General features: G+C 43.0%; 1 protein-coding gene across 4 annotated transcripts in view; it reads left to right on the top strand.

The window, feature by feature from the left end:
* Positions 1-1579: 1579 nt before the first annotated feature.
* LOC308328078 (attractin-like protein 1) overlaps positions 1580-17698 on the top strand; it is a 307756-nt gene continuing 291637 nt past the window's right edge. For all 4 annotated transcript variants that reach the window (XR_013965255.1, XM_080781767.1, XM_080781766.1 and 1 more), the window contains exon 1: positions 1580-2454. Coding sequence is in view for 3 of the 4 variants with exons in the window: in XM_080781767.1 (XP_080637893.1) it covers positions 2219-2454 (236 nt within the window). In the remaining variant the exon portion in view is untranslated. The remainder of the gene's footprint in view (positions 2455-17698) is intronic.

The following is a 17698-nucleotide window of genomic DNA, read 5'->3' as shown; positions in this document are numbered from 1 at the left end:
ACAACTCACCCGGGTGCTTGCCTGTTTTTCACCAGTGAGGGGGATAACTTTGTAATATGCTATTGGCTGTTTGTATTCTTTTTGGAAAAATATAAAAAGATACTCCTGTGGAAAGGCTATATTATTTTACTTAGCCTATATTGACTCTATAAACAATTTTGTATTATGTAGTATGTATATGTAAGGTTTTGCACACTCAAATGGTACCTCGTCAGATAATCCCCACTTATCCTACAACAACTTCTGTGAACAGACTTCACTGTAGTAGCTTTTCATAAATTATATTTGTACTTAGGCTGTCTGCTGTCATGAAAGTTTACAGTTAGAGAAATACAAAGTCCAGCCTCTCCCACTCCTCACTGGGGAAAACTCTGGGAGGAAAACAGAAACGGGGTGAGTTGTCTTGTTACCATTTGATCACACGGGTGATATATGCTTCTATACATATATACAGCATATACAGCAAAGAGAAAATAAATACAAGCACAAGTCATGGCCACTTGGCTGCCCATTCTTCTTCATCACTGCCACCTTGAGAAACTTGATGAACATATAGACCATTGCCTGCCCCATGTATTAAAATGTGCATGTGAAAAGGCTCCAAGCAGGGACAGAAGAAAGTGAGGCTTGGTTGGTGGCCTCATGGAAATTGCTCTGGTTTATTGCTATTCCTATACTGCTTGAGTTAAATCCTATAATAGATGGTTTTTAATCTTCCCCTGGGGGCCGAAGCAGAAATATTGATTGGCTTAGTTACACAACAATGAGCCATACTCTGAGGAAAATGAAAAATAAAAAAATAATATCGATTTTGGACAGTTTGTTTGCAATTTAACGGTGGAATAATGAACTGCGACTGTGGAGCGGGGATGAGCAAGGATTACTGAGATATCTGAGATGGCATTTACTCACAACATCAGGGGGGTATAATTAATCTGATTATATGCATCTATATTCATAGCATTTGTTCATTTTAATAAACGACGAACCCCATAGTGCTCTTCACACACTTGACACCATAAAAGCCCAGCCGCAAAAATAACACAAATAGAGATTAGTGTGAATAGTGAATACCGTATTCATGTTCATAATTCCTCTTATTCATTCATTTGTTTAATTTTCTTGTGAATGAAGTGCCTTTCATAGATCAATGAATGGATAGACTACTGTAGTAGTCCCTCCCCCCCGTGTTAGCCTTGACGTGTCCCTGAGCAAGACACTGCAAGACCCCTGTATGATCATGCCTTGCATGATGGTTTCCTCCTCAGCCCGTGTACTGGTTTGTGAAATTCACAATTTCACATTGTAGTGATTTGGATCTAGCCAGGACGGTGGTTACGGTATAATACATTTACCATGAGACTGGCTTGCATGGAATGCATGCATAAACTGTCCAGTGCTTAGAAGCGAGACAGAGAGAGAGAGAGAGAGACTCGCTGTAGGTCTACGACTGAGTGAGTCTGTGACAGACGTGACTGAACTGTCCCTTTAAATGTGTAGCGCTACTGCTCATGCTCGGGGCTTTGTGCAGGAGTCCCCCCCCCCCCCCCCCCACCAGGACTCAGGAGCCAGCTGTGGACCCAAGAGGAAGAGAAGCGTCGCACCAGCGGAGCGCTGTTGTCAGCTGTCACTGTCGCAATCTGGGCAGAGATGACGCGATTTTCACACACAGGAGACAGCAGGACAGTGGAATGCACTAGGACAACACATCTCCGAGCTGTTTAATAACGGGGATTGCGTTTTCATGGATGATAAAAGATCCCGTTCGTTCACGTTGCCCGATTATCACTGCACTGCTGAGTGGCGATAAGACAACGGATCACGGATTCACGGTCGTCTGTTTACATTGGAATGAGTCCACCGGAACTTCTTAATAAGTCTTTTTCTTTTTAGGACATTTATGGAGGTGGATTTGTCTTTTTCCTTGCTGCTCAAAAACAGCGTGTTTCTGTAGGCTGGATCAATACGTTTAGACAACGCTTCCCAGTTCTGTAAAGTTGGATGCTTTCGCTCTGCCCAGTTGTCTGGCGTCTGACATCGCGGGGCGAGATTTTGACGTCGTCGATCGGCGCGTATAATGACTGTTTTGTGCGTTACTTGCGTTAATGTACGGTTGACACGGACAGTGAATAAGGACACGACACACAACACAGTTGTGCTATTCCAACGGGGGAGCTGAAGGCAGGCTTTCATCTGAAAGGAACTCCGCGCTTACACAATGGGAGATGACGGACCGGTACATGCGTGCACTTATTGGACCAAGACCTCTAAAACGGACGTCATGAAAACACATTTGGGGATTTTTATTATGCTTCATTTGGTTCTTCATACGGAAGCGTCGTTATCAAAGGCCTGCGATAAAAACTGCTTCTCGGGGAAGTGCGTCAATGGGACCTGCGTCTGCGACCATGGTTGGGTCGGGGACCGGTGTCAGCACTGTCAGGGAAGATTCAAGTAAGTTATAATAATTAATAATTGATCTCAGTACCCTATTATTTTTTTTGGTAGGCTATTCTACTCCTTACCAGTTACGAGTTACAGCACACCTACCTTGCTTTGCACAGGATGATGTTCCTCTGTCACATTGTCTCACTCCCAACATCTGACACGTGTTGGAGCCTAATAATGGCTGTAATTGTTAATAATGATTAGTTCAGTTGCAAACGGCACTTGTGGTATAATTTACCCTCATGGCTATTGAGTTCCAGATGCAAAGATAAAAAACAGAAGGGAAAAAAGAAAGGAAGTAAAAGGATGACCTGGCTCAACCAGGTGATAGAATAAACTGGTGCAACACTTTTACACTCTTAAAGTATGTAAGACTAAGACACTCTACCCGATAACTCATGTGAGACTCAATTGACTCAATGCCCTTAATTGGCCCTGTGTTTCCGTCCAGGAGAAGCAAAGTAGGCAGGGTCATCAATATATACTGTATACGTTGTCCTCGTCTGTGGCATATTTTTAGATTTTCAGTTTTACACACCATTATAATGCTCTTATTTTGATCATAGCCTACACTAGACATTGTGGTACATTAGGAGTCCACTAGTAGTGGTTCTCAAAAGTTGTATTTGCAAGGAAAGGACCCCCTATATCTCTCTGAGTTACAGACGACTCGTTATGGTCATTCAGGGCCATCTCTTTGTGTTTCTTCTGGTAACATTATTATTGATGCGCAATTGTACTAGACTCGGTAGAACTCTGGTTGGAGTGGACGTGGCTCAATGCTTGGGCCATGCAGCCATTGTTCCATTGTGCCCACCACAAGCCCCCATGGCGACGATGACCCCTAAAAGTAGGACATGGAGGTCAACTCAAATAACAAACTGACAAATCCTGTTTTGATTTACTGGCTCCAGACGTTGTGGTTTTGGGGCATCATACTGGTTGAGAACCAAGTGAACCCACTGCTTTAGCCTAGAGTTGTTTGCAATGCATGAGAGACTTTAATGGCTTTTATTGAAGCAGTGCCTTTGAGAGGAAACGGTGCACTTCAAATAAACTTGAACCTGAAGGAGTTTGAGGACCGCGGCATGTGGCCAGTGGGCCACAGCTATTTGTTTCAGACGTGTTCATTTGATCAAATCTGAAAACGTACATTTCAGACTCACTCTCACTGTTGATACAAGTGTAAGTTCTAGAGAGGAAGAGAGCTGTTTAGCAGTAGGGTGCTCTGGTTCTCAATATATCATTGGATTGCAGCCTGATCTTCAGCTGCATGCACGCAAACACACACACACACACACACACACACACACACACACACACACACACACACACACACACACACACACACACACACACACACACACACACACACACACACACACACACACGCGCGCACACGCACGCACGTACACACGCACAGAGGAAAACACACGCACGCACACACCAGACACACACTCATCCCCATCTCCCAGCAACCCAGGCAGATTCAATAAAGGAGAAATAGGACTTGCTTGTGCTCCTCTATTGATTTAAGCTCTGTGCTGGGTAGTTTTATTGGGGCTGCAGTGCCTTTCTTTGTTTTCCTTCTACTTTCTCTCTCTCTCTCTCTCTCTCTCTCTCTCTCTCTCTCTCTCTCTCTTCTCTCTCTCATCTCTCTCTCTCTCTCTCTCTCTCTCTCTCTCTCTCTCTCTCTCTCTCTCTCTCTCTCTGCTCTCTCTCTCTCTCTCTCTCTCTCTCTCTCTCTCTCTCTCTCTCTCTCTCTCTCTCTCTCTCTCTCTCTCTCTCTCTGTTCCTCCAGCTCTTTGATTGTCTCAGACGTTTTGTTCTGGGATTCTTTCTTCTTTCTTCTCTTAACCCATTCTGACCTGAGATCAGATTCTAAAAAAATGTCTTCTACACATCCTGACAGTTTTCCATTATGACCCGAGATCAGATTCTAAACAATGTCGACTTTTCAAAAATAGCAGACCTACAAGCTCGTAGCCCTATGAGCTTGTAGATCTGCTACCAACAGGGGTTCCCGTACAGAATGGATTAAGCTGGACAGGTCAGATTACATCTTGCTCTGTCCAGCACAATTATGCACGCACAGTGCACGCACGCACACACACACACACACACACACACACACACACACACACACACACACACACACACACACACACACCAGCAGTTATAGGCTAAGTTGTGTTTGCCAATCAGTAGTTGAGCCATTAAGCGATTGTGAGGCTGTCTGTGTATATAGCACATATAAGGTATTCATGTTGTCTGTATAGACGGTTAACTCAATAATACACTGTATCATTCTCTCTATCACAACACGGGCCACAAAACGTCACAGAGCCCATTAGGTCTCTTACTCAATATCCAAGATATAAGTGTGCAATTTTGGTCAACTATAATGCACAGCTCTCAGTCTGCTTTTGTTTCAATTGAAGTTAACTTACCCTCATGCTTGCGGTTGATGATTTACTGTATACCTGAAAAGAAAGCTTCACTTTCTCACCATGACAAGCGGCCAAACCGTAAGGCGTTCATGACCCCATCACGGAGCCACGTGACCAACCAGAGGCTTAGTTCCACCGAATCTAGTACAGTTGTACATCACATCCATGTAGGCCTACTAAGTGAAGCTCCAACAGTTCATAATTCATTGCGACCTACGGTTGCAATGAATTATGATGAATTACTATGAAAACCTGTCAGTCAGTCCGTCCGTCCGTCAGTCAGTCAGGCCTTGTGACACACTCCATATATGGCCAATACAGAATTAAACTTAAACCTGAAGAAGGCAGTTGTACCTTCTATTCTACTCTGCATCCACATAAATAATCGCCACCTCGGCTATCAGTGTGTGCGGCCACTTTGTCTTTTTAACCCATTCTGAACGGGAACCCATTTTGGTGTTGGCATCATGTCGTGCTTTAGCTATTTAAAAATAGCAGATCTACAAGCTCATAGCGCGCCACCGAGCTTGTAGGTCTGCTATTTTCGAAAAATCGAAGAGCGACTGACCGATTTTTTGAATCTGATCTCGGGTCAGAATGGGTCAATCAGACCAGTGTGTGTCCAGTGGAAACCTCGTATATGAATCTGATCTCAGGTCAGAATGGTTAAGACTTAACTCTTGAGATGTTTCTGCCGTGCGCTGGCACCACTAGTACCAAGACTGGTGTGCGTTTTTAGCATCCTCCTGCGCAATACAGAATGAATTCCATAATGTTGATCCGACCTCATCAAACCCCGTACACTCAAGCCACCCTTAGATCTCCATATATGGAACTGACCAGTTCTTTTTTTTTTATGATCGGCACTTTTCTGGGGGGGGGGGTTCCTTCACAAAAAAGGAGCTGACCTGTTCTGACATTCCATAATGTTGATCTGACCTCATCAAACCCTGTGCCTGTATACACTCAAGACACGCTCCATATATGGCCAGTGCAGAATTCATTCCATATGTTGATCCGACCCCCCCCCCCCCCCCCCCCCATGCCAAAGCGCGGGCGCTCGCCCAGCAGTCTGCCGTCACCCAGGCGGATGCGTGCACACGAGGTCGCTTCTCGCACTCATATCAGGGTGTCTTACTAGTGTATATATATATATATATACAGTATATTGGCATTTGAATCTCAACTCGGATGACTTGTGAAACATGGGATCTGAATAGTCATTCTCATCACCTCTACATTTAATGTAGAGGTGTCTATACAACAGGGGATCCGGATATATATTTTTTTTAACGTCAGATCTACAAGCTCACAACATGCCTGCATGCGACGTGCCGTGGGCTTGTAGATCGGCTATCTTTGGCAAAGAAGTTTGGTGTAGAGGGGAAAGAAAACGGAGGACCAAAAGCACAGAGATCAGTTTGACATTGATATCGAGGTGTTGACCCATTTTGGTCGGGAACCCCTTTTGTGTGTTTTAAACATTATGTTTATAATAATTTAGCTATTGAGGCGTTCCGGTGACGTCATGACCGAGGCAGACGTGTGAAAGACTATAGCTCCGCTGGACCTATTTACAAAATGATTCCAGACTTAGAATATAATCACTTTTGTGTTTACTTACAATCTTAAATTGGCAGTTTCATCTGAAATAAGAGTCCCCGACATTATATATTAGAATTCTGTCTATACTGTACACGTATACTCAGCAATTGAAATAACGGAAATGTATACAGTTTTGGAGAATGCACAGCTATGGTTTCTTGTGGACAAAAGCACACATTCATACATGAAATACAATCCTAGAAAATGCAATAAGATGATGCACACATAGTGTAAATCCCCAGCAATTCTTCCAGGATAAACCAGACGCATGCTGTAAATGTACGTAAGCCAGGCAAAGGGACACATTGCCACTCTTTAAGCAGTATTTCTTATCTTGGTCCTTCCTTCATGATATATCAGGGGCCTTGTATGTGTGCACTGAGTCCCACACAACTTATTCTTGCCAAGACATTTTTAATTAAATGGATAAACTACAATCAATAGTGCTGTGACGAAAAATAAGTTACATCATATCATATCATCATATCATAATATGATATGATGATATGATATGATGTAAAAGTTACATAGTAAGAAAAGTTACATAGTTCCGCTAGGGAATATTATTCCCTAGCGGCACTATGTAACTTTTCTTTTATGAATAAAATACTATTATAGTACAGTATTTTGTCTGCCTGCTCTTATATTGAAAATTTAGATTAAAATTTCAACTAAAATTATAAATAGGTCTTTAGAAGGCGTTTAAGAATCGACCTCGGGTCTCAATGTCGTGAACATCTCTCTCTGCACCTCCCATCGTCCCTAAATAAAAATGAATTGTATAAGACGATCACATTCTTTATATTCATCACTATATTATACAGCATACAGTCGTATAAGTAATCACTACAAGCTCATTATTCTAATAATCGTTATAGAAGCCAAAATCAAAATGGCTCTTCCTTAGAAAAGGAACGGGATGCGTGTTCATTGGCAAATTACATGGCAATCTGCCAATTGTGCAAATTGTGGAAATGTTAGCCTTGAGGGCAGCGCAAGAGGAAAGGCCATGAGATCACCAACATGACGAGTTCATCCTCCGGGGAGTATGAATGCTCTCAGCAAGTTTCATGGCAATGCGCCCATTAGATTTGAGATATATTGTGCGCCAGACTGCCAGTGCAAATTGTGGAATTTATAGCAAATTATATCGTTTTTGAGATATCCTTCTTGGCTTCTCGGATTGTGTTGGCTGGACTGACGGATGGCCGGAACAACCAACCAAACATGGGAACTTAATCGATAGAACTAAGGGTCGGATTCTAGGATTTAGACCCGTTTCAAACTTCTGTCGTGGCCCTCACGAACACTTCACAAAAAGATATTTTTAAATTAAAGGGGGTGTCGGTGATTTCAGTCAAAAACCCTTCGGTTTCGTTTTTGCCTTGGGACACAAACTTTCATCCAATCAGGATAGAGAACCAAAAAACGAAACCTAAGGTTTTTTGACCCCCAGGGGTTAACTGGGGACAGGGAGGAACTCCTTATATGGTCAGCACACTCTATAGTAGAGAGGATTATCACAACAAAACAAAAAAGTAAGTGATATTTGAATTAAGTGAAATCACTGACTCTACCTTTAAATAACAGTTGTGTTCGTTGTTCAGTGTATTGCATTTCGCCAATAAGCTTGTGCGTCGTGGCATCCTCTTGTCTGAGATTAGGCCTATACAACAATGCTGTTTTCAGTAATATGTTCTGATGACATGTGACTAAGCAGTTTGTAACATGCATATAGTTACAGAGATAAACAAATGAAACATGCTCACAGACTTTGTTGGCATTGTTTTGTCGACTTTTGGACTATCTATGGTCCAATGTGGTGTACTACTCACTTGATGCAGTCTTCTGAGATGTGAATTGCAATCCTTATTTATAATTGCACGGCGATCAGCACAGCCAGTAGATGGTAGAAGGGCTAGTCGGGGCTTGCATCAGAGAAAATAATTATACTGTACATACATTACATGGGCCCTTCAGGGGAGACTATACGCAAATAGAATATACTGGAGCACTGACTCGACTGGTCTGCATGCGTGCTTTGTTATTTTGAAGGGGTGACTGACGTTTTTCGACTTTGGACTTCCTCAGAGTCCGGACACACATAGTAACACATGGAAACAAACATGGCCTGTCCTTGTGGCAAAGGCATTACAACCTCTATGCTATTGCTTTCTGTGCCATACGGTGTACAATGATGTCTGTGTATAATGTCGTCATAGTGATTATGATTATGAATTATTAGTGGCATAAAAGCAAAACTCTTTATTGGCATTGATGTTACTAGCCACATGTACATACTGGAAATTCTAAATACCATATCTGAGGCAGTGGTGCCTCACAGGCACAGATTTATTCTCCGCTGCCATTAAAGCAGTTCTTGTTTTATTTGGGGGCAAATTGCTTAAACAGTGTGCAGTCCTTGATTATTGTCTCCACCAGGCCGTCCGTGTGTCCGTCCGTGTGTCCGTCCGTCCGTGTGTGTGTGTGTGTGTGTGTGTGTGTGTGTGTGTGTGTGTGTGTGTGTGTGTGTGTGTGTGTGTGTGTGTGCGAGCGAGCGCGCGCTAAGGCCTAACAAAATCAAGTCAACATCCGACCGAGTCGGACCAAAAAAGGTCTTTGATCACTAAAATTCTCTTTGGTGAGACCACCTGGTCGCGCAAAGTCAAAATAAAGTTCTCTTTCAGGCTGTCAAAAGTTAACGCAGCACTGCAGCTCTGTGTGACTGCAGCTTGTCGTGGTCAGAGCAGCCAGCCGTTGTGGTCATTGTTAATTAATTTGCTCCACGCGTAAGATCAGAACTGATGCTCTTTGAAGTATAGGCATTGGTCAAAAACAAAAGCTCTGACGGTTTTGTTTGACAAAGATAGCAGCAGTTAGTTGTGAAAGCGTGCAGCTATATACACTCTTGCTAATGTTGACTGCTGAAGCTAACAACAGACAGACGTCACGTGCATGCGGGAGAGAGTGAGAGGGGCGTGTGCGACTGTGCGTGTGTGTGTGTGTGTGTTAAAAACTTAAAAACGATGTGTTCAAGTCAGTGGTTCTGGCCTGGGAACCACCAGTGGCTGAGGGAGTTCTCTCTCACCCCCTCTGCTAAATTTACCAGACCATTGTTTTTCCTCTCTGTCAGCCCCATAGCCTGTGCTCTATGTACGTCTATTCCTCTGTCTATCATTCCTCTCATTCACTGGTGGTCCGGGGACTACCGGTGGTCCTTGAAGGGGGTTCCAGGTGGTCCCCAGCTAAATGATGGAGAGTTATTTAGAGAGGTACTGAAATAAAATAAAATAAATTCCTTGCTACCCATCCACCAATTGCCAAAAATGCCCTACCTACTCAGCCCAAAAATGACAGCCAATGGGAAACCAAATTATTATTCTCTTAGGCCTAACATTGGCTTTCAAAGTTTGCAGGATTGGCCCCGTTTTGAACAAAACGCCTCAAATCATGAACGCGGCGTGCCATTTACGTGAAATCTTTCACAGACTTCCCTGCTATAGGCTGAGGAATATATCCCACCCTTTTCACATTGGCCTGTTATAGCGCCACCAACAGGTGGATTCTTGCAAAACACATTTTTTTTTGGAACAAGATGCCTCACATCATCCAATTGCCATCCAAGGATTGGTAAGAAGAAATGGCAACCTTTTTCACATTGGCCTATTATAGCGCCACCAGGAGGCCACTTGTACCTGACCTGCCCTGGTGGAGACCTGTGCCCAAAAGGGCATCTTTCTTCTAGTTTTCATATTGTGTTGAAGAAACTGGACTCCATAGACTTGTTGACTTTGACAGTCAGTGGCGCGTTGAACAGCAGCACACTGACTAAATAAATTAAAAGTCAATCTGTTTGTATTGCTCTTAAAAAACGGTTGGGAAGGCGCATCCCTTTCTTTGTGTGTGATGTGCCAAACATAGACAGCTGGAGCAGACGAGGCTGGATGTGAACACACAGTACTGAATGATCAAACGCACGATTCTCCTGGGCTTTGTGGAAGAGGTGTTGAAGGGGGCTTATTCATTCATAGAGGACGAGAATTGTGGTCTTCTTCATGGATTGCTTGTTGCCTTTCCTGATAACCTCATGGGTCATGCTTGGAGCTCAATTTGAGGTTGGTAAATGGTGCATTTATATAGCTCTTTTATCCAAAGTGCTTTACATAGATTAGATAGATTGTGCATTACATCCACCCATTCACACACCAACGGCGAAGGAAACCATGCAAGGCGCCACCAACCTGCCTATAGCCTAAGATTTAGACTCATAGATTTTTTTTTTTTTTATCGATTCTGACATTTTAAATCTATGAGAATCTAAAGGTCTCTCGCCCAGAGCTCGACGCTTAGCATTTTTCCAAGTAGCACGAGTGCTACTATGTTGAAAAATCTAGTAGCACACACATTATTTTAGGGGTACGATGAAAAGTTGTCAAATAATGTGTTTTCCTATATACAGCTTTTGTCCCGACACATCTCAAAATTTGCCACTAACAATGAAGAGAAATGAGGTCAGAATTCTGCTAAATATGACTTAATAAAGTCAAAACATAATGTAAACATAAATTAAACATCAAAACATTAAACGCCATTGACGTTGAAGGGAAAAGTTATGTCATATGTAAACGAGCAGATCAGCTAACCAATCACAGGCAACAGGCTTTCTGATTGTGTGTGTGTGTGTGTGTGTGTGTGTGTGTGTGTGTGTGTGTGACTGTGACTGTGACTGTGTGTGTCTGTGTGTGTGTGTGTTGTGTGTAGTGTACCGGACAGGTGGTAAGCACCTTATATTTTTCATTTGTATATCTGTTCAGAGCTATTCAAGGGCAGGGGATTTCGGGCTCAGGAACATGGGGCGAGAGAGGCCTTCTTAAGGCCTATTCATGGTCTGAATTTTCGGTGGTGAGGTGACCATGCACCACCGCTCCGGTGGTGAGCTGACCACCGCTCCGGTGGTGAGCTGACCACCTGGAGCTGAAATAACGTTGAGCGGCGGTGGTGAGTAAAAACAGAGAGAAGGGCTGGAGCGGTTGGCGGTGGGTTTACTCTTCACCGCGGCTCGTGGCGTCATGTTGTAGTTCGGTGGTCACCTCAGTGACGTCATGTTGTAGTTCGGTGGTCACCTCACCACCGCAAATCCAGACTATGTATGTGAGCCTTAGTTTAGACTGTCAGAATTGATAAATACATCTACGAGAGTCTCTAAACTCTCTGGTCAGTACTATGTGAACACTGTGAGGTCAGTACTATGTGAACACTTTGAGGTCAGTACTATGTGAACACTGAGAGGTCAGTACTATGTGAACACTGAGAGGTCAGTACTATGTGAACACTGAGAGGTCAGTACTATGTGAACACTGAGAGGTCAGTACTATGTGAACACTGTGAGGTCAGTACTATGTGAACACTGTGAGGTCAGTACTATGTGAACACTGTGAGGTCAGTACTATGTGAACACTGAGAGGTCAGTACTATGTGAACACTGAGAGGTCAGTACTATGAGAACACTGAGAGGTCAGTACTATGTGAACACTGAGGTCAGCACTATGTGAGCACTGTGAGGTCAGTACTATATGAGCACTGTGAGGTCAGTACTCAGTACTATGAACACTGTGAGGTCAGTACTATGTGAACACTGTGAGGTCAGTACTATGTGAACACTGTGAGGTCAGTACTATGTGAACACTGTGAGGTCAGTACTATGTGAACACTGTCAGGTCAGTACTATATGAACACTGTGAGGTCAGTACTATGTGAACACTGTGAGGTCAGTACTATGTGAGCACTGTGAGGTCAGTACTATGTGAGCACTGTGAGGTCAGTACTCAGTACTATGAACACTGTGAGGTCAGTAGACAATTTTAAATACTTAGGCACATTATATTGACAGCAAACACAATTTCAGTGAAAATACTGACCAGATTTTTTTAAAACTTGTAACCAACGCCTCCACCTATACTACGCAAGCTCAACTCCTTAAGAGCAGAGGTTCCCAACCACCGGTACGGTCCGCGGGACACGTGCCACTGGTACGCGAGAAGAGGGGAATTCCAAGTTTTCCCGTGGTATAAAAATCCATTTGAAAACACTGAGGAAGGAGAGAGGACAAACACCAGACCTGATGGCCGTTGCGTGTACCCATTGGAATGCAAATGCTTGCCTTTCAGGCTTCCTTTGTATCCTAGCTCGTCTCTTTGAAGACGCTTCCGACGACACACCAAACGGCGGTGAAAAGCTGACTCGTAACATTTTTTTAATTTCCGTCCCAATTAAGCCATTAGGGCACTAAATGATACCACGTCTCGCTAGAAATGTTATTTCTCAATGTATCTGCTGCACTGTTTTTGCCATGGAAACATAATTGTGTAAGTGTCGTTGCTGTTGTTGTAACTGTTGTTATTGTCCCACACGTGGACAATAAATTAAACTAACTAACTAACATTGGAGGTGTGGTTGCATTCGAGACAACCAATCAGGTAGCCATATATGGGCAGGTAATGCACATGACAAAGTGTGTGTGTGTGTGTGTGTGTGTGTGTGTGTGTGTGCGTGGCGATTATGTGAGTTTAAGCTCTAGGGCTAGGCAATGTGTAGTGTTGATGACACAGTTTATGTGAACTGAAGTTGCCACAGTACAGTACTTTGTGAGTGTGTGTGTGTGCGCGCATGTGTGTGTGTGTGTGTGTGTGTGTGTGTGTGTGTGTGTGTGATAGATAGAGGGAGAGAAAGTGCACACAGAAGGCCATCTGTGCACTGCGAGTTAATCCTGCAGCAATCTGAGAACCTATCGGCAAAAAAACCCCACTGCCCTCTCTTCTGATGCGAGTCAAGAGTCTGTCTCGAGAGAGAGACTGTACTACTGCAGTGATGAGAGAGAAAGCCAGGACAACACACGCAGAAACAAACGCAAACACTCTTGAAAGGTTATCGTCAGTGGCGTGCACTACACAGACATTTAGAGGGGCAGGTGCTCAAGTGAAAAAAAGGGCACCTTGTGCAGCGCATTTTGGGACGGGAACCCATTTTGGTGCTTTAGCTATTGAAAAATAGCAGATCTACAAGCTCGCTACGAGCTTGTAGGTTTTTTTTTATTTTTTATCGAAGAACATAGAAACATAGCTTTAGATTGTGGGGGCCTAAATAATATAGTGGAAGCGTTTTTTATCAAGATTTGATCAATGTCACCATGGTCCACACACTACAAATTAAGAAAAAAAAGAAAACGTTTTTTTTTTTTTTTTTTTTTTTTTTTTTAAAAGAGCAAAATTGCCAAAAGGGCAGGGGGTGCTCTAGCACCCCCTAGTGTCTATCTGTGCACGCCACTGGTTATCGTCGCGCCATGAATGTCTCAACTGTGTTCTTCCCTGAGGTTGTAGTTTATTCCAGCAATTTGGCTGTGGTCTATTTGCGACGGCATCAACACCATAACACCAGTGACACTTCATTTGTGATTATACAGCACAATAACTGCGTGTGAATCACGAAATGACTCAAAGTGTCGGCGATGACCTTTCCCATTGTCACATGCTTTACAGTTACGGCCTAAGACATAAACTACAAGTGACCAATCTAATCCATTTAGGTCTGACCTCAAAATTAAAAAAAAAAAAAAATCTTCTAAATCCTACAGTTTTCTGAAATTAATATTTTCACGATTTTTCAAAAGACCTATAGATCTGCTATTTTTCAATAGCTAAATTATAACATAATGTTTAAAACACTAAAAGGGGTTCCGGCCCAAAATGGGCTAATATCTCCAAATATATCTTTTCTAGGTGTAGGGTTCTTCTACCCCCTGTCAAGAAATCCCTTGCAGATGTTTTTTTTTTGCTGGAGTTTGGAAGTGCTCGTTAACTTATCACTCTCAACAACCTAGGGCTGACCTTCGATTCCGTATTTGATGATCGATTCAAAATCGATTCCCGCGTTTCGAACGTCGACGCTTCGAAACGTCAACGGGGGGGGGGGGGGGGGGGGGGTGCGCGCGCGAGCAGTGACTCTTTGGCTTAAACAACGATATAGCGGAGAGAAAGGCATGCTTGTATTGGTCTCATTTATTTTAAACAATAAGCAACAACTGTAGCAGGCTTGCAGCCTTCATGAAAGCAGTGACGCACAAATAATTTGGCTTAATAAAACATCCGACCGTAACAAGTCAACTGCCTGAAACAGGCATTACCTCTCCATCAAATAAAAATATATATAATCCAAACTCCTCTGTCAATTGTAAACGAACGGTAACATGAATGAACTTTTCAAGCCTGACACTTGTCAGAAATAAAATCAACCACGGTTGATTTGATTGATCATAAAGTTAATGTGACTGTGAGTGTGCGTATGGGAAAAAATATATAAACTTCACAGATTATAGATCACTTGGAATTATAACAATCTGAGTATTGCCTGAATAATGCCACTAGTGAAATCCCATTTTTTTATCGACATGCGATGCCGATGGAGAAATCCCACATAGTTAAATTTACCTCATAGTCATGCTGCATGCGCTGTTGGTCGATGAAGAATTATAATCCAAGGTTTGTCAATCATATTATGGTTTATGGTTGAAAGTAAACCATAATATTAAAGTAAACTCTAAGAAGAGATCTGCAGACTGCAGTGCAGAATGCATGCAGCTCCACTTGCTAATTGAGTTGACATTTGCGCAACTTCACTGCATTACAGTAATTAGTTATTTGCCAGCACCTGCTCCAATATAGGCCTAAATCAAACTTTATTTATATAGCACATTTAAAACAATAAAAGCTGACCAAAGTGCTGTAGGCCTGCAGGCTGAAACAAGTGGAGCATCGCATCACCATCGGCGCAAAAAAAAAAAGCATAATTAAAAGACAAAACACAGGCAAATAGTATATGCTACATTATTACAATAATACGATCAGGTGCAATTAAATGCCAAAGAGAAAAGGTGTTTTGGTCTGGGTCTGTAGGAGCAAAAAATATCAATTCTTCGGTGCACTGAGCGCACTCACCATGTGAATCCAAGCAGCGGAATGGCTCATCGATAAAAGTTGAGATTTTATAGTGGCATTATTCAGGCAATACTCAACAGATTGTTATAATTCCAAGTGATCTATAATCTGTGAAGTTTATATTTTCATTTTCGTGTAAGTAATGTTTTTATATGACTTATCAAACAAGGTAGCCTATATTTAATGTCCACTGAGCTGTGGTGCATGCGCTTGCCTTCCTTGTTAACACGGGGAAAGAGGAGGCGTTGCGAGGTGCTGCGAGGCGCAAGCATGGCTCGCGGACCAAATGGGGCCGTCTCGCGGACCAAAAGCGGACGCTTTTTTTTAAATGACTATTCGATTCAAAATGTAAAAATCGATTCCCGTGCGTATCGATTGAACGTCGATTAATCGATTTTTTTGGGTCAGCCCTACAACAACCCAATGCGCACCACCTGTTTTGAATTTGCACATAATGCAGGAGGCGGCAGCAGGTGGCTTTACTGATAACGAGCGCTTCCAAAGTCTTGACACTTAAAATATTCATCTGCGTGGAATGTCTCGACAGGAAGTCGCTCATAACATATCCACGGTGATGTTTTGCAGAGAGTAAGATGACAATTCAAGCTTTTTGTACAGCTGCAGTGTGTTGGTGAGTTGGACGTTATTTAATTAATACAATTTAGATATGACGTTTCTGTTTGGATGAAGGGGCTGTTTGTGGGAGCAAGGTGCACATAGTTAATATAATAATAATAATTATAATAATAATATAATAATAATATAATAAACTTTATTTATAAAGCGCTTTTCAAAACAGAGTTACAAATACATCAGTTAAGAGGCACTTACTGGAATAAAACAATAGAAATAAAGCGTTACAGCATTACACAGAAGAAATAAATAAACAATACAAAACACCTTGCTGGCTAGATGGCAGCCGTGTGCATATCGTCAATAGGGTATATATCACATATGTTTATAGGGCTTAAGTGGTTACAAACATTGCTGTCTCATAATTAAGATGTCAGCAGCCGCTCACTCGTATGCCCCACGAAGACATCAATGATAATGTGACTGTGCACTGTACAGTACACTGTCACTTCTGTTATTATGAGTGTTCTTCAGTACTGTAGTACCACCTGGTATGGATGTCTGTCTGCAGCCCTAAAGTCACAACTGCTGCAACAACTGAACATTTGTTCAAAGATTGTTGGACAACAACTTCAGAAACTTTACACATCCACGTATGATAACAGCACCCTAAGGTTAGCAAGGAATATCACCTCTAATACTAAGCATGTGTTGTATGGAGAATATAGGTTGCTACCCTCAGGAGTGCCAGCATACAATAAGGTCAGACTAAAGAGGTCCTTTGTCCACCAGTCGACCTTGAGGCTTAATCAGGAGATGTAGTAGCCTCGGGATAATCTAAGCGGTGGATATTGCTCATGTCTTTATGTATGTAAATGGTCTTGTTCTTTGTGTTTGTATATGTGTTTCTGCATACTTGGCTGCTGTGTCGCAAGACAAATTTCAGTGTGAACTGACAATAAAGTACTATATCATATCATCATATCATATCATATCACTGTACAGTACACTGTCCATTGCACTCACTCTGTGCTCTCTGTTCTCTCACTCTCTGCTCTGACTCTGGCACTCTGTTTGCACCCAGTCTGAGCAGCTCTCTCTGACTCTGCCACTCTGTTTGCACCCAGTCTGAGCAGCTCTCTCTGACTCTGGCACTCTGTTTGCACCCAGTCTGAGCAGCTCTCTCTTACTCTGGCACTCAGTTTGCACCCAGTCTGAGCAGCTCTCTCTGACTCTGGCACTCAGTTTGCACCCAGTCTGAGCAGCTCTCTCTGACTCTGCCACTCTGTTTGCACCCAGTCTGAGCAGCTCTCTCTGACTCTGCCACTCTGTTTGCACCCAGTCTGAGCAGCTCTCTCTGACTCTGGCACTCTGTTTGCACCCAGTCTGAGCAGCTCTCTCTGACTCTGGCACTCTGTTTGCACCCAGTCTGAGCAGCTCTCTCTGACTCTGGCACTCTGTTTGCACCCAGTCTGAGCATCTCTCTGACTCTGCCACTCTGTTTGCACCCAGTCTGAGCAGCTCTCTCTGACTCTGGCACTCTGTTTGCACCCAGTCTGAGCAGCTCTCTCTGACTCTGGCACTCTGTTTGCACCCAGTCTGAGCAGCTCTCTCTGACTCTGGCACTCTGTT

The sequence above is a fragment of the Protomyctophum bolini genome (assembly GCF_963924005.1).
Source record: "Protomyctophum bolini genome assembly, chromosome: 14".
Taxonomy (NCBI): domain Eukaryota; kingdom Metazoa; phylum Chordata; class Actinopteri; order Myctophiformes; family Myctophidae; genus Protomyctophum; species Protomyctophum bolini.
The sequence above is the reverse complement of the archived record's forward strand: the minus strand, read 5'-3'. Positions and strand labels throughout refer to the sequence as shown.